Source organism: Dama dama, chromosome 14 (assembly GCF_033118175.1).
Source record: "Dama dama isolate Ldn47 chromosome 14, ASM3311817v1, whole genome shotgun sequence".
NCBI lineage: Eukaryota > Metazoa > Chordata > Mammalia > Artiodactyla > Cervidae > Dama > Dama dama.
The window spans coordinates 5,782,375-5,801,426 of NC_083694.1; the positions used below are offsets into that span (position 1 = coordinate 5,782,375).

At 33.8% G+C, this 19,052-nt stretch overlaps 1 protein-coding gene across 4 annotated transcripts in view; it reads left to right on the forward strand.

Moving 5' to 3' along the window:
• KCNT2 (potassium sodium-activated channel subfamily T member 2) overlaps positions 1 to 17,326 on the forward strand; it is a 420,730-nt gene extending 403,404 nt beyond the window's left edge. For all 4 annotated transcript variants that reach the window (XM_061160003.1, XM_061160005.1, XM_061160004.1 and 1 more), the window contains 2 exons: positions 11,232 to 11,316; positions 14,446 to 17,326. In XM_061160003.1, the coding sequence (XP_061015986.1) occupies positions 11,232 to 11,316; positions 14,446 to 14,557 (197 nt within the window). In that variant the 3' untranslated portion in view covers positions 14,558 to 17,326. The remainder of the gene's footprint in view (positions 1 to 11,231; positions 11,317 to 14,445) is intronic.
• Positions 17,327 to 19,052: the final 1,726 nt, after the last annotated feature.

Consider the following 19,052-nt stretch of genomic DNA (forward strand, 5'->3'; position numbering starts at 1 on the left):
TGTTACTATTATGAATTCCTAGATATAAATGTATTTTATGTTTTCATCTGCATGTTATTAATTATTCATCAGTTTTAAATTTGACCAGTGGAAGCCTCTTCAGATAGCTTCCTGAGTCCTTTGTCATGACGTCAACCATATGTGATAGACTTGCCTTGCTCTCTGTAGGACTAAATGCTCTCCACCTAAAATTAAGTCATTTCTCCCGGGATCACTCAAAATGTTAATCAAATTTTAGAGATATTCATTTTGCTGCATTTGTCACTTTTTCTAAGTTTATTGGGGAGAGCTAAAAGATTAGGCAGATGATAGATAGGAAGACAGATAAACAATTTCACCAGTTCATCAAGATATTTACAATTAAAATGCAGGCCACTGGGTTTTTATTTAAGTTTTTCTATCCTGTAGCTGTACTTTCTGCTATGCCAAGATTAATGCTCATCAACCACAATAGAAATGATGGAATTATAAAATTCATATTATCTTTTCACAATTTACATAAAACAGTCTCAGAATAATAATGCAGTGCTACTCTTAATACCATAATTGCCAAAGCATGAATTTTTTAATGCACTCCTTATAGACTAGCCCAGCAGGAATGTTTAGTAAAATAATTACAAGTCTTGGAAAGGTTCTCCTTGCTGTAATTATACCATCAGTTGGATATCAAGTTAGACTCATTTCTGTTTTCAGGATTTAAGAATTTCTTTTCCTAAAATTTGACTTTGTTTTTTTAGTGATGTAAACTTTGTGCACAATTCAAAGCCGAATATTTAATACAAGTTATATTAAACAAATTTAACATCACTCCCCATCACTTCTACACAATCTCCTTTCCTCATGAGTAACTTTTTTTAACTTTATGGTTTATTCTTCCATTTTTAAATACAAACTTTAAAATGTAGCTGGCAGCATGTTCCTTTCTCTTTCCCACATTACTTCTTCCGCTTAATGGTATATCCTGGAGATCATTGATTTAGTAGAATATAGAAATAGTTTTTATTTGTCTTTGCCACTGTCTAGTGCTTCATTGTATAGAGGTATAATAGTCTATTAAACTAGTCCTTTATGCCTTTTCTAATTATAAAGACTCTTGCAATGAATAGGCATATGCATATGTCTTTTTGTATTTTTTCCCAGTATACTTTTGGGATGGATATCTAAAAGTGAGATTATTGGATTAGAGATTAAATGTATATAATTTTGCTATTAGAACAATTTTCATCCTTAAATGTATTTGATTTTGCATTTCTACCAGCAAAGTATGAAAGACTATTTTCCCAAAATCTTGCCAGCAGAAAGTCATTAGATTTTTATGTATTTTGCCATTCTAATAGATTATTTAAGTGGTATCTCAGTGTGCCTTCGTATTATAATGAGATATAGCATCTTTTCATGTGATTAAGTCATTTTCAGTGAACTGTTTTCATTTCTAGCCAATTTTATAGATTTGTTTTTGTTTTTAATGATTTAGAGGAGGCTTTCCAGGTGGCGCATTGGTTAAAGAATCGACCTGCCAATGCAGGAGACACAAGAGACGCAGGTTCCATCGCTGGATCAGGGAGATCCCCTGGAATGGGAGATAGCAACCCATTCCAGTTTCTTGCCTGGGAAATCCCATGGACAGAGTAACCTGGTAGGCCACCATCCATGGAGTCGTGAAGTGTAGGGCACAACTGAGCGACTGAGCACTCACACACACACACACACACACACACACACACACACACACACACATACATTGGGCAAATTAGAACTGTGGCTATTAATTGCGGATGTTTCTTCCTCAGCCAAGTTTTTTCCTATATTTCTGTTATTTAGTATTTTAATCTAAGTTTTATATTGTTTCCATTATTATTGATCTATTCTGAGTAACAGGGACACTTTCTCTCCTCCAATTTAAAGGGGAATACTTCCATGTTTTTCGTTACTTATTTGGCTTCACCTTTTGCATTCAAATATATGATCTATTTGGAACTTATCCTGGTATATTTGGTAGGCAAGGGAACGCATTTTTGTATTTTCTAAGATAATTTTCTACATTGAGTTATATGATGTGCTGTACTGTGCATAGTCGCTCAGTTGTGTCTGACTCTTTGTGACCCCGTGGGCTGTAGCCCACCAGGCTCCTCTGTCTATGGGGATTCTCCAGGCGAGAATACTGGAGTGGGTTGCCATGCCCTTCTCCAGGGGATCTTCCTGACCCAGGAACAGAACCCAGGTCTCCCACATTGCTGGTGAATTCTTTACAGTCTGAGCCATCAGGGAAGCCCTTAGTTATGTGATACCATTTACTAAAATGCACACCCCATTCCATTGATTTTTAGATCCTGCTTTGAGCAGATCTCAAATTCATACATGTTACTGTGTCTATTTCTAGACTTTCTATTGTGTTACACAGTGGTGTGTCTGCCTGTTCAGACAAAACCACCCACTGTTTTAATTGCAGTCTTTATAGTGTATTTTAATATCCGGTAGGGCTAGGGACATTTCACTCTTCTTTGTCAGTATTTGCCTAACTATATTTAGATATTTCTTCTTCTGAATTAATTTTATAAATAATTTGTTAAGTTTCAGATGAAAAGAAAGGATTATTTCCTTCTACTTTTAGTCCTCCTTCCTAGTTCTTTCAAATCCAAATTCTACCATCTAAACCCCCTCTCCTAATCTATCATATCTATCCCTTTCTTTCTCTTAGTTCCTCTTCTAAGGAAATCCGGCCTCCTTTCCTTAATCCTAAAACAAACACACGTCCACATACAGGTGCGCACACACTCCTTACTCCTCAATTTATCTTTTGTGTTTTCTTTTATGTACTAATTACATTTCATGTCTTTGCATCATCACCTCACGTTTACTCTCAGTTCACTTCTTCTCTGCCCCTTTGCTGAGACACTATCGGACAGGAAGGATTCTTACTTTCCTTCATCTGTCTTCAGCATTATCCTTTCCCAGATCTTTCTGAAAAATTATCACACTTGCAGATCAAAGCTGCCTTATAAATGATACATTAGAAAAGTTATTTTTATATTGTTTAAAGAAAAACTTAATTATATCTCAAATAATAGAAAACCATAAAGAAACACTGAAAAATGCTTAAAAGCTAAAATGTCACTAAATTGCTAATTTTTGACAAGTAACCTTGCTTCCTGAAGGCACAGATTACCTCTCACTTATTATTATTTTTTTTTATCATATTCAATTCCAAAAGAAAGGTAATTCTTTAAAGCCAGAGGATACATTTTTAGTATTTCCTGATATAACCTGTCTCTACAGGTTAGGTTGAAATAATGTAAATGCTTGTGCATTTTTAGTATTTCCTGATATAGCCTGTCTCTACAGGTTAGGTTGAAATAATGTAAATGCTTGTGCATGTTGTTGTCTAAGGATATATCTATCCTTCAAAGGACGTTATTTAGCTTACAGGCATATAATCTCTCACTTCTACTTTTAAAATCCAAAATTTCTGGAGACTGAATTTTTAAGTAGGTTCAACACCAAAACTTGTTTAAACACAGAAGTTACTCCAAACTGCTTGAAACTATTTGGATATTTTCAGATTTATTGTGAATGTTCATATGTTTGCTGCAAAAATATGAACCTTGCTGCTTCAGACCCAACTGAGACTATTACATGAAATACATTATGTCCCCTATATTACTTTCTAAATCTAAAAAATTTACTAGTGGAGCACATCTGGCCTCAAGGGTTTGGGAGACAAAATGAGAACCTGCATGTCTTGAGAAATTAACTAATGTAATGACCTACAAATTCTGCTTGTCTTTTATTGAATTTCTTGGGAAACTATCTTCAATATAGTTTTAAAAACTTACCGCAAAGTTCATGGCATTATATACTAACTGGCCATGTGTCCTTGGACAAGTCACTGTCTCCCTGAACATCATGTTTTTAACCAACAAATAAGGTAATCAGGTTTTCCCAAAGAGATGTGATATAAAATAATAGAATGCAAGGGACAAAACATTGTTCAATCTATAAGCTGCACTGTAGATATACATATACAATCAGTATTTTGTGTTAATAACTGGCATAATTCTTGAATGATTTATTTGGCTCTCATACTCACTATAATTATTCTTAATAACTATTGACATATTCTTAACTGTTAGTATGACACACATTTAAAATATTTTATATTTATATTATATGTTATATATTGCATATATTATATATTGTATATATTATATAAATGTATTTGCCATTATAAATTGGCAAGTAAGTGTTCCTGGTATGACCAGTGCTGCAGGTTCTGATTTTGACATGGATCCCTTTGTTTCATAGTGTTAGTAGACAAGGGAGTGTCAATGGGGGAAAAAAAGAAATCCTCTTAAGTGACAGAGGTAACTACTAGTTAGATGTGGCTTTCATTACATCCATCAGGAAGCCTTAGTTTCTTTGTTAAGTAAGTTTATAATTTGACTGAAATAATTGACAGATTAACCAGGAGCTGGTTTTGTAGTTAACATGGTGACTTTAATTCTTAGTCATTCTCTTTTTTTATGGGATAGAAACAAGCAAAGTTAATAGAAAGGATTGTTACCCCCACCCACGCCTAAGGTGTATATTGTGGTGGTGGTAGCAGTAATAGTAATAATAATATCATCAACTTCTATTTTCAGACTCTTATAAATCATTGATCATTTTCATGTGTTTTAATTAAAAATTGCCCCAAATTCTAATCAATAGGTCAAGTACATTTCCTAGTAAAAGGTTATAAATTTGTCCTGAAACATATTACCAAAGAGGGAAAGGCACCAAAGTTAGGTAATTTTCTAAAATATTGTACAACATTTAGCACATAGGAGGAATAATGTAAGTATCTGAGATCACTATAATGACTTCAATAATAATTTATTATTTCAAAAGAAACTTGACTGATACTGAATTTTTACTCTTTTTTGAAATATGTCATTTACCATTTCCCAATATGAGTAAAATAGTATTGATATGTACAGTCAGTATACTGCCAGTATAGATTTTCAGAAAATAGATGATTTTATGTTATTCTGTATTTCCAGAACTTACCCATTCTCACAAGGAGGCAGACACAGGAGGATAAAACCATGGGTTTTATGTTAATCTCATTCTGTATGTGGAATGTTAATAGAAAGAAACAAACTCAGCAGTTTCCTTAATAGATAAAGTAATGAAGTTTTCAAAAGAGGTAACTGCTGAGCTGATAATGATTTATGGTAAATGCAATTATTTCTGCAATGAATTTCCACATCTCCCTAAAGTTTTGTTTCATGGAGTTGTATCATAACCTCCCCAGAACATTAATTTCTCAATGATGTCAATATTTTTATATAATTTAACTCCACAGTTAACTTAATTGCACTTAATAATACATGTATTTTATCCTTACACCTGGAAATCAAATATTGTGCTTTGGCATATGTCTAAGAAAAATGTGGACATTTGAATAAAATAAAATATTTTTGCCATTGAGAAAAAATTTAATTTGAAAAAAAAATTTAAGTTGAATGAACATTTTATTTTCAACATTTTATGAGTTCAGCATTTTATTATGAGTTTTTATAAATAGTCAATGAGAGCAAAAATGAGCTTTCTAAATGCATTGAAACAAGAAGTTTCCAATTATGATGACTGTTTATAGCCTCGATTTAAATAACTAGAAAAAACATAAACCAATAGTGTACAGGTGTTGGAAAAAATCAGCATATGACTTTGTTACCCGAGAAAAGGTTAACAAATGATTTAGGCCTTTTACAGGCTGGAAGTCATGTAAATGGACCGCAAACAAGAAAATATGACCAGTACCAGTAGAAAAAAAATCAGTCAACAGAAACAGATTCAGAAAATATGAATATTGAGGTAGTTATTATAATATAATATGATCTATATGTTCAAGATGGTAGAGGAAAACAGAATGATAAGGAGAAAAATTGAAGACATGAAGCTCATATAGGTTAGAATTTGTAATACTTTACTTTCCCACATTTTGCTTGGAAAAATATATACTTTCCAAGTAAAATGTATATTGCATGGGATTTACATAAAAATAGGTACTGCAGAATAAAAACATCAATGAACATAAAGCCATAGCAATAGACTATCCAAAATGCAGAATAGAGAAGAAAAGAAAAAGTAAAAGCCTTGAAAAAGTGGTGCTAGCTACTTGTGCTATAATATTGAGTAATTTCATAATTGGAGTAACAGGAGGAAGAGAATGGATATTTGAAGAAATAATGATCAACATTTTTGTTCAAATTTGGTGGGAACTCTATTTAAGATCTCAGAAGCTCAGTGAAGCCCAAGCAATATAAATATAACAAATAAAATAATGCCAAGACACAATATAAAAAAATTTCTGGAAGTCATTGATAAAATACCTCTAAAAGAGCAGAAGGAAAAAGACATTTCATGAGGAAGAGGCAAATATAAGGACAATAGAGACCTTCATGTCAGAAACTTCTCAAACCAAATCACAACTGAGAAACTTGGTTCAAGTACTGAAAAATATAGTCTACCTAATATACTATACATAGTAAAAATATCTTTCTGAACTAAAAGCATAAGTACAGGTTTAAAAAACAAAAGCTGAGAAAATTTGTCAACAACAGCTCTGCAGTATGAAAGAAATTGTTAAAAGAAATTCTTAAGATAGAAGAAAAAAATGCCAGGTTGAACTTTAGATCTAAACAAAATAAGTAAGCATATGGGCAAATGTAAAAGGTACATTTCTATTTTTAAAATTTTGTTCAAAAATAATTTACCATTTATGACAAACATTGTAAGGTTTATAATACATATATAGAAGAAAAAAGTATGGCAATAATAAGTAATAAGGAAGAAATAGAATATAGTAGGTTTGTTAAGGGGTTCCCAGTTGGTGATGTTGGTAAAGAACCTACTTGCCAATGCAGGAGACATAAGAGATATGGGTTCAGTCCCTGGTTGGGGAAGATCCCCTGAAAGAGCTCATGCACCTCACTCCAGTACACTTGCCTGGAGCATCCCATGGACAGAGGAGCCTGAAGGCTACAGTTCATAGGGTTGCAGAGAGTCAGACATGACTGAAGTGACTTAGCACACACGCAAGTTTGTTAAAATACATGTAAAGTGATGTGCTATTGAAGAGTAGACACTGAAAAATTAAAGCTGTGTATTTTAAGCCCTAGAGCAAGGGACAGCAAATGGTAGCATGCCAGTTTTTGGAAAAAATAAAAGCAGTCATTCTTACTGATTTTTGCATTTTCTATGGCTGCTTCCACTTTCCAATTGAAAAAGTTTAAGTATAGCAGAGCTCATATGGCCTGAAAATTCTGAAATATTAACTATTTGGTTCTTTAAAAAACAATTGCCAACCAATGACCTAGAGAAACTACAAAAAAAAAAAGAAAAGAAAAGAAAATTAAAGAGATATAACTAATAACGAATATGGCAAATAAAATGGAATGATTATAAGAACTGTGTAAAACCTCTATTAATCCGAAGAAGGCAGAGAAAAAAGAAAGAGGTGCAAAGAACATCTGGAACAAGTGAAATACAACTGCAAGATGGTAGATTTCAATCCTACTATATTGATACTTGATACCAGGGAAGCCTGTTGTGCTGCAGTCCACAGGGTATTAAAGAATTGGACGGGACAGCAATATTAATATTAATATTTATATTACATATAAATGGGTTAAACATTTCAACTGAGAGGTAGAAGTCATCAGATGGGATTAAAAGAAGCAATAGCCAGCTCTATGTTGTCTAAAAGAAACACTTAAAATGTAAAGAAAGAAATAGATTAAAAGTAAAAGCATATAATTATATTTTATGTAATCATAATTCTAAAGAAAACTTGAATGACTGCATTAATGTTAAAGTAGATCCAGGCAACAGCTTGGATACTCAACCAAAAGATTTCACAAAGGGGAAAAAAACCCTACAGAAACACACTGTAAGATCCTAGTTAAGTGAATGTTTCTAGAAATCAGTGATTCTAAGGATAGGGCATGACAGGAAGGAATTAACTGCAAAAGGTCAGAAAGGAACTTTTTGTCATTATAGAAATATTCTATGTCATAATTATGATAGAGGTTGCACTATGCTATGCAGTGTCAAAATTCACTGCATGTGCATTTGGAATTAGTGAATTTCAACAGAATATTTATGAATATCCTAAGATAAATGATATGCTTAAAATCATATAGAAAGTTTAGAGCTAACTTGTTATAGGTGAATCTGTAGACTTGGCCTGTCTTGTTCATCATTGTCTCCAGATTTAGGATTATTTATGACTAATCATACCTGAAAGTGAAAGTGAAAGTCGCTCAGTCGTGTCTCTTTGCGACCCCATGGACTGTTGCCCGCCAGGGTCCTTTGTCCGTGGAATTCTCCAGGCAAGAATACTGGCGTGGGTAGCCATTTCCTTCTCTGGGAGATCTTCCCAACCCAGGAACTGAACCCAAGTTTCCCACATTGCAGGCAGATTCTTTACCATTTGAGCCACCAGGGAAGCACAATCATGCCTAATTAACATTATTAAATAACCAAACTGGAGAACAAAAATCAAAAATCATGTGATAAATTATGATCATCAACTAATGATAAAAATGCCTCCTGTAAGTCATTTAGGGGTACTAGAGGATAGCAGCAAAACTGAAAACAATACTTATTTTTAAATCAGATAGTATGTTCAATACATTGTTCTTCAGTCTCAGATATTACTTCAGGTGAAGTCCCTTTAAGCTTAAAGTAGTATGCATGCTCAGTTGCTAAGTTATGTCTGACTCTTTGTGACCCCATGGACTGGACTGTAGTCCGCCAGGCTCTTCTGTCCAAGGCAAGAATACTGGAGTGGGTTGCCATTCTCTCCCCTAGGGGATCTTCCTGACTGTCTCCTGCGTGGGCAGACAGGTTCCTTACCGCTGAACCACCTGGGAAGCTCTTAAAGTAGTATATTCAAACTATTAAAATGAAAATAAATAAATAAGGCTTTTCCAAAATCTTTTGGAATTTGTACAGAAATGTATTTATTTTACTTTTCCACGTTATCAACTAGATGGTAGTTGAAAGCCAAATGAGGTGGAGATTTTCTTTCTTTCTTTTTTTTCTGTTTTAGTCCTATTTTATTTTATTTATTTATTTTTCCATTTATTTTTATTAGTTGGAGGCTAATTACTTTACAATATTGTAGTGGTTTTTGTCATACAGTTCTAATGAGATGGATGAAACTGGAGCCCATCATACAGAGTGAAGTAAGCCAGAGACAAAAACACCAATACAGTATACTAACGCATATATATGGAATTTAGAAAGATGGTAATGAGAACCCTATATGCAAAACAGAAAAAGAGGTGGAGATTTTCTAATGACCTGTTACATTTCAGGGTATCATGCTTCAGTCTCCAGGATGCACTATTAACTGCAGGTATTTTGTTTAGCCTATGTGGAAATTCGTACAAAAGGAGAAATTTTTCAGAAAGAATACGTATGTCAAAATTGCTTTCTGTATAAAAAAAGGATCCTGGTAATCTCCTGCCAGTACAATATGTTTTGAGGTGAAACCAAACCTTATTTGAAGTAAGCTTGTCATATACTCAATGGAATTCCAAGCTCCAGCTTTTTGAATTAGGGGTAACCACACACCCCCAAGTATGAGACTGGAAGATTTAGCAAAAAGAATTATAGGATGCCTAGTTAAATTTGAATTTCAGATAAACGATAAATGATTTTTAGTATAAGCATGTAACATTCAATATTTGGTATATAAATATGCTTAAACTTGTTAATTTTTAGTCTGAATTTCAGATTTCACAGGGCATTCTGTTTTTGCCTGGCAATCTTATCCCCATGGCAGGATACAATTCCTTGTGTCTGCCCCGGGGCTATACAACTGCATATATTCCTTTATTTGAATATTAATTTGATAATCTTATGATTATAATAATTTTACTGGCAAACTTACTGGAGGCTTCAATTATACTGCAGTTTAACTTCCTTGTAAGATGGGGATTTTTATTTATAGACTTAAAAATGTCACATCTGCATATCAACTTGAAAGATCATAACTGAAAATACTATCTGTCACAGTCCAGTGACAGGTTTCTAGTTAGAAGCACATTGTGATAAATACTATTTTGTGAAAATAATATATATTTTCCAGTGTCGAAAATTATTAGAATCATCTATATTGGCCTAAAATTATCTTTAATTTTATGCAGTTATCTTCATGTTGATGTATCTCTATTGGTATGAAATATAGTTTTAGATTTTTGGATCAAACTGGAAAATTTAATACCACTTTTAGGAGCCAAGCTTATCTTAACTGAAGGAGCTAGAGAGGACTATGGCTCTCAAGCAGGCTTTTAAACAGTGTCCTTCCAGCTTAAAAACTTTACTCTTGGGAGGATTAATATTTACCAAGTATGTGTCCGTGAGCCTCTGTATTTACACCTTCTCGTAGCCTTGGAAACTAAAAAACCTCAATCCCAAAGCTGTTTTCTTTTCCTTTCCAATGCCAAGTCAACTCTCCAAACTTGAAGCCTGATGATGTCTCCAGAATCAATTGACAAAACTTAAAGGGCACAGGTGTTTATTTTTAGAATATGAATTGTTTTAGAGAAAAAGCAAATGATCTAGTGATACACTTCCCTTGAAACTTACAGTTAAATCTGATCCACAGGACTCTGCATTCTTCCAGAATACTACCATGTTTTATATCAGACATATTATGTAAGGAAGTCAAATGCACTTAGGGTTTTCATGCTATTTAGATACATATCTGTTGTGTTTTTTAAAACACAATGTCATTAGATGATTTTTTTCACAGTATTTTCCATATGAATGTTCCTGACTGGGATGGCCATCTATAACCACAATTTTTTATAATTATTAAAGCATAGAAAAATCAAGCAAACATCCTGTCTAGCCATTTCTGTAATAGAAATACTTTTTTAGACTTATAAAAAGTATTAGCGTAATAGCTTACAAGGTAGCTTATAACTGTGGTTACTGTGAACAGAATTAGATACTTTATTTTTTAACATCTATTGGAACAAAAAATGAGTACCTGTCAGATATTTCCAGTAGCAGTAATTTGAAAATAGTCAAAGTTATATAAACAGTCATGCTGTGGGCGAAACTATAGCAAGTTATTATTGACAGCTATGTGGTTTGAAGGTAAGATGCTCTGCAATAATTCCCATAATTTTCTGTAAGTGATATAACTAACTTGGCATTTATTTATCTTCTAGATGAAATGAATGATCATCAAAATACCCTCTCCTACATCCTGATAAACCCATCTCCAGACACCAGACTGGAGCTGAATGATGTTGTGTAAGTTGATGTGTTTCACATAGAGCCTGTATTTTCAGAAAACCACAAATTTATTTATTTTTATATTTTTATTTCCCCATAATAGCACCATATTGTTCTTGTGATATAAATACTTAGAAAATCAAAGTCTAATTTTGGTGTTCAATAAACAAATGCATTTTGTGCACTGCATTGTGTATTGCTGTGTGTCATACTATACAAAAGCATCATAGGATGGTAGAGGTATAGAAGACAGCTTGAATTTTGTTTTCAGTATATACATTTAGACAAATGATAGAAAATCTGTGGAATAAAAAGAAGAAAGAAGTTCAAAGGAAAACCTAAAATATCCCATACTAGCTAATTCTAAATCCCTTAGACTTTCTCAAAACCAAGGTAAAATTGGTCAAAATCTTTATTAGGAAAGGGTCTATGGTAGTAAGTCATATTATGCATGTTCGTAAAAGTGTTAAAGTGCTGCTTTAAAAGTGTGGTCTATATATCATGACTTTGTCACATGACTTAAACACGGATTAAATGAGATAGTGTTTTTCTAAACTCAGGAAAGAAGGCATTGTTGTGAGTTATTCTGATTATAAAGATGGAAGACTTAAACTAAACTCTTAGGGTCGATAGGATTTGTGTAGGTGGAAAGGAGAGAACATTCCAGAACAGGGAGATGGCTTGAGAAAATGCACTACCTGGGCATTGCATGTGTGCCAGCTGGTAGTACTACAGAGCCTAGTGAGACCAGAGTAAAAGCTTTGTGTTGTTAGAATTTGCATTGTTAATAACTAGTTAAACATGATGTTCAGTTCAGTTCAGTCACTCAGTTGTGTCCAACTCTTTGCAATCCCATGGACTGCAGCACGCCAGGCTTCCCTGTCCATCACTAACTGCTGGAACCTACTCAAACTCATGTCCATTGAGTCTGTGATGCCATCCAACCATCTCAACCTCTGCCATCCACTTCTCCTTCTGCCTTCAATCTTTTCCACCATCAGGGTCTTTTCAAATGAGTCAGTTCTTTGCAGTATTGGAAACATATTAAACCTGACTTTGGAAGGACTTTAGATTAGAAAACAAAGAATTTATGCTCAATCTTCTAGTAATAAGAGCACTTGGATATATGAGCAAGAAAGTAACAAAAATTAGAAAAGTCATTTTGACAGCTGTTGATGTAAGGCTAGGAGTAAGCCAGTGGTGATGATGAATTCATAGAGCACTTTAAATTAGGTGAAAATATGTTCTTTGTGATGTACTTGGCTTTCAACTGCCCATTCTGGAGGCTGCACTTTGTATATAATTAAAATATGATAAATCTGCTGTTTTACTTGTGTCCGTATTCACACATATGTTTCCTCCTTTGACCCATAAAATCAGGCAATTTTTATTATTTATACAGTCTGCCCTTGTAGTCCCAACTTTTGTATGCCTCTCCTTCAAAGTTTCAATTATACATATATATTTTTAAATTAATCATACCTTATTTTTATTTCATAACAAATCATAAGTTTTTTGAGACTAATATGATTATTTTTCATGATTATTTTTCATGAAATGGTAAGATCATGTTAACCTTTTGAATATATGTCCTTTAATTTGGACATATTTATGAATATCTTCCTTTTGGTCTTTAAGAGAAGTATGAATCTTCATTATAGTTCCCACTTTTGAGTTAGTTCCTGCATTTATTTGTGTAACTCCTAACACTATTACAAAGTGATGAAATACTCATTGCATTTGTATCTGAACAAGAAATTTTAGGAGCTCTGTTACATGTATTCACTTTCCACCTCTCACTTCCAAGTGCTCATGGCTTCCCACTGCCTCTAGAACAGGAATGGAAACTTGTCCTGAAGCTGAAAGTCCTTCGTTAGCATCTTTCTAGGTTCTTTCATGAATTCATCTCCTGTCCTTTCCTGATCTAACCAGTCCTCTGAAGTCAAACTCATTTTCTGAACATGCCAAGGTCATCCTTGGGATGGAACTTTTTTCTCAGTCCAATTTCCACTCCACTTCTACCTGGAGAGACATCAACCTAAACCCCTCAATAAAACATTCCCTCATTGTCTGTTGTTCTTTTCATCTTTCTGTGGTGTTTGGAATTTCTTTTTCATCCTTTTATCTGCTTCATAAATTAAATCTTCTGCAGGGGTCAGAGAGTGTGGCTTTTCATATCCCCAGATCCTAGCTTGTAGTCTAGAGAAGCTCAAGACACTCATATCATTAGGCAGTCTGAAGTAAACCATGCTTCTTGAAACAAGTTCTAACATGGAAATGCGTGAGTTTGGCAGATGAACACTTACCTACTTATTAATAGAGTGAATTAAGGATAATTTTTTTTTGTCCAATTGCTTAATATAGCATAGCCTGAATTTTAGGTCAATTCATTTAAAATGTTATTTATGCATAATGTTCTTCATGGCATTTCTGAAATCATTAATTTTTTTAGAGTCACAGAATATTTAAATTAAGAGACTATAGAAATAATTTGATCAAATTATTAATAGTTATGAATGATAAAACTAAGAACAATCAAGTGATATAATCATGGCTAGTATTTAGGTCTCCTTGATAGAAAAATAGCCAAAGTAAAGAATAATAAATCGATATATTTAAAATGGATGACCAACAAGGACCTATTGTATAGCACATGGAATTCTGCTCAATGTTATATGGCAGCCTTGGTGGCAGCTGGGTTTGGGGAGAATAGATATATGTATACGTATGACTGAGTCCCTCTGTTGTTCACTTGAGACTATCAAAACATTGTTAATCGACTATACAGCAATACAAAATAAAAAGTTAAAAAAAAAAAAGAATAGATCAACAAAATACTAGAACAAAATATAAATGTTTGATAAGGTGAATGTGGTGATGGATTGCAACTGAACGACAGTGATTCATCATTCATTCATATTCATCTTCACAACGTTTTTAGGTATAGAATTAATACCAGCCCTGCAAAATGTTACAGACCAAATAAACAGCAAGTCCTTCCACCATTAGAGAGACATATATGGAGACAAGTTTTGATAACCATTAACACTAAACAAATAAACTTGAAGTAACAATCTAAAGTGTCAGGGTGGATGAGCTTTGCCTTTAGTTGTTACTGCAGTCATTTACTTTGTTTTCTTTTATTAGATACTTAATCCGACCGGATCCACTGGCTTACCTACCCAACAGTGAACCCAGTCGAAAAAACAGCATCTGCAACACCATGGTTCAGGACTCTCGAGAGGAAACTCAGCTTTGATAAAAAGAAAATAATAAACTGGTTTTTGTTTTTTTTTTCCCTCCAAGGATGTTGCTTGAAACAACTTTAGATCTTAGGAAAGAAAAAGCGTTGCTGGCATGAAATAAACTAGATTGGAATATATCCACTTCTTTCATATTAAAAAAAAAAAAAATCTATTCTCCTGGAAGTATAGAGTATTTTGAAACTTGAAGTACTGCTTGTTGGTACTCCTCCTATTAATATTTGAAAGACATCAATGGAATGGTTTTGAAAATCTAAGTCAAAACACAAATTTAAACCTGATGTTTCTTTGTTTGACAATGATGCAAACTGTAGAAGCCAATTTTTTTTTAAAGTATTGAGGCTTTATGAAAGTAAACTAGAAATCTAACTATATTTGGTGCATCCCAATGGACATAGAAGATGGTTGCTCCTCCTAAAATTAAATGTGTCCTATTACATTGCTTTTCCATAAAAATAGCTCATCATACTGTGTCTAGTCTTCTCTACACAGATAAACACATTCACGTGGCTGACTTCTGTGTAAGAATCATAGTTTGCTTTAGAATATGAATCCCTCAGTCATTTTAACCTTTTTGTTGCCTTTTCATATGATATGATATCCATTTTAGAATTTGCCATGATGATAGCATGTTTTATTACTCTGAAGAAATCAAAACAAACAAAAATAAATATTGACTATATGAAATTTTCCCTAACTTTATGTTTGACACACATTGTATGCCAAGAAAATTATAAAAGCAAATATTTATTGTTCTCCTAACATATTGTTCTCCTAAGAGAATGCCTAACATAGGGAAAATACTTAAAACACATTTGTTGACTTAAATTTACTCCAAGAATTGAAACTGAAATAGTAAGTAATGATTTTCATTAAAATCTTGAGCTTTAACAATTTTTATATATCTATATAGTATATTTCATTAGAAGGATACTTCAAAAGAGGCATAATTAATGCTTTTTATAGAATACAAAGAATTTCAAAACATTAGAAGTCCTCCTTTATGCCTTTAGCATTGAAGTAATCATACTCAAAAAAATGCAATATTAAAATTTTTATCTAATTTAACTGTACTTTGACATTCTACAGAAAACATACAAATAAAAGTAGGTAGCTTGGGGGAATTCCCTGCTGGTCTAGTGGTTAGGCCTCTGTGCTTTCACTGCCAAGGGCCTGGGTTCTGTTTCTGGTCAGAGAACTAACATACTGCAAGCTGTGTGGTGTGGCCAAAAAGCAAAGGTAGTTTTTGCCATTTAAATTTAATGCAGACCACACAGAATTTGATTGTCATAAAAAAAAAGTTCACCCTTGGTCACTCCAGTGCTCTTACCTGTATTGCATTAGTCCCCTTCAGAAACAGGTTGAAAAACACAAGGTAATTGGAAAGTGCTGTCACTCCCATGAAAGAGATACTGACAAATTTTAAAAGATATTTTTGTTCCAAATTTTTTTTTCTGAATTTTGCTTTGAATTTTAATTCAACATAAAGTAGAACATTTAAAAACTAGAAAGAGATGTGGCATCATTTCTTTACACAAAAAGCAGGTAAATTAAAAAGAAAACAGGATTAAAGGTAACAAATAAAATCTAATATTCCTTCATAATTCTGTGAATATAAAATATAAAGTATAAAATGTGAAACTATAGATTACAGCCATTGTATAATTTGGCTTTGAGTATATGAAATGCCTATTGTTGTTTTTGTTTAGTATTTTACATTACTCTCATTTTAGAACAACATGAACACCAAGAATTTCCCCTAAAATAGGGAGACCCTATATTTAATTCTCTTTAACCGAACAAGGAAATAGAAACACAGCTTAAAACAAAGATGGTATGCTTGTACATGTGTATATGTTATAAACACAGGTGAAATATATTTAACAAGCATATTCACATAGAAATTTTTCAAACTGAAGGCAGAATTGAATTAATATATGTAATGGAGAACAACAATAAATTTAATGAACTTGTTTCATATTTCCACACTGAAATTTGAGTATGATGTTTCTTTGAGTTGCCATGTCTTTACCTATTACAGTTGTGTTTAGGAATAAATGTAAGGTCTTATGAAATCTTCTATTTCCTCCAATATCTCAAATTGAGTATTTTTGCATTATGACAGTTGCCAAGACTAGGATTTTACGCTATGTAGGACCTGGCTATATTTCCTATGAAAAGAAAAAAATATTGTTTCATAAATTTTAAAATAATTATTTTTGACTATGAACATTAGTCCAAATTTAATATTTAACACAATTCAGATCAGCTTGCTATAATGATGATAGTTTATTAGTCTTTCTGTTATTTAAAAAATAAAAACACACTTATAAAAGCCTTTTAACAAATGGTTGCCTTTTTAAATTACTTACACTTGCACATGAAAATAAATATTAAGTCAATATTAGTTCTTGTAACCCTATGGGATTTGGTTCTGTTTATTGTCTATGTACCATTTTGCTACTAGTTACATTGCTTTAAAATAAATAATAAAATTATTTCTGATGATGAAAACATTTACTTTGGCAAAACTTGAGTTGTGTAGACAAATTATATTTTCTTTGGCCACAATTGTATTTTTACCTGTCACTTTAATATTTCAAAACCAATATAAACATGAAGGTGATATCACTGAAAAAGTTAGTGATAAATAAACAGTCATTCAATTACTTAAGGAAAGAAGGACAGGGAAGCCAGAGAGACAGAAGAAGAAGTGAGCAAAGGGAAGGAAGGGAAAAGTAGAAAGGGAAAGAGACAGAGAGAAAAAGAAGGCAAAAAAAAAAAAAAGGATAGGAAAAAAATCAAAAAGAAACACCAATGTAGATGCCAGAAGAGAAAAAAAAAAATTCTTTTAATAACTAGAGAATAATGTCTCAAAAAAGTAATTTAAAGGCTTACAGAAAACCAGCTTTAAATGCAAAGCTAGACTTTTGGTCAGGGAAATGGAGTAGAAACTTTTCTCCCCATTACTCCTAAGTGCAGCTGAAAACCCTAGACATGAAACTGAGGCGGACCCTCTGGGCCTTCCCAGGGACAGACACACCATCCCCCATGTTCTAGGAAAACAGTCAAGCAAGACAAAGTAGTATTAACTTAGCCAAAAAACAGAATCAAGGACACTTAGTTCCTCAAGAGCTCTTAGTCATATTCTGAGCCATACCTTGGAGTTGTTTTGCAGATACTGCAACCCCCAAAAGGGAAGAAGTTGACTACATGCTGACCACCAGCACATAGACCCCAGACCAGTGGAAACCAGAAAATTGATACTTGAGATTCCTGAAAAACCATCCTGTTACCTCACCCCCAACCAACCAGAAGGATGTACATAAGCTAATTGCATATGACTCTCTCCTTTTCCTTGCCTTTAAAAACCCTTCCTTGAAAGCCACTGACAAGTTTGGGTTTATTGAACACTTGCTGACTGTTCTCCTTACTTGGTGCCTGGCAATAAAGACTGTACTTTCCTTCACCACTGCCTGGTGTCCATAGATGGCTTTGCTCTGCCTCAAGCAAGCAGACCTAAGTTGGGTTGAATGACAAATACTACATATCAATCCAGCATAAGAAGGCTAAAGAGAAGAAGGAAGATGTACTAGGGAACTAGGGCTTGAGGAGCAGCATGGTGATGAGTTCTCTGGGTTTTCTTTTTGCCTCCAATTGCTTTGGATATTTGGAAATACCAATGTGCATGCATGCTCAGTCGTGTGTGACTCTTTGTGACCACACAGACTGTAGCCAGCCAGGCTTCTCTACCCATGGGATTTCCAAAGTAAGACTATTGGAGTGAGTTTCCATTTCCTCCTCCAGGGGATCTTCCCAATCCAGGGACTGAATCTGCATCTCCTGAATCTCCTGCATTGGCAAGTGGATTCTTTACCACTGTTCCACCTGGGAAGCCTGGGAAATGTTAGTAAGAACAGCAAAACAAAGAAAAGCCTGCTCTTTTCTTTTACAGGACCAAACTTGCAGCACATGCAACTGTCACAGCACCAGACTGCTGATGACCCTGCAGTGTGAGTGGCTTGTTCACAGAATGTCTCCTAAAATATATGATGGTCAACACATCCAATGGCCAGGAGATTCCTTTAGCACCCCCAGGATGGTTGTGTAATCAAGTGCCTCCAATGGTACGCTCCCCCCTTGAAGACTGTCCTGAGATGTTCAGCAAAGGAGTACCATAGAATTTTCTGCAATTCTGTGAAACATAGCGATGCCAACAGTCTGGTTTCAGTCCTGGGGTCTCTTCCTGGATGCTCAATCTCAGCTCTTAAGATAATGCATGCTCCTTATATCTCTTATTGCTGTATTATTTTCAAGTCCTCTTTACTTAGCACTAATCAATCTGTCATTACTCCAAAGTTCTGATACAGTTAATGTTTATCTGTAATGTTCTTTGTCCAAATCACTGTGTAGTTCTTCAGATTAGGTCCTGGCTGAGAATAATACATAAGTCTCCATCTGAATAAATTTGAGATAATGGTGGTATCAAAT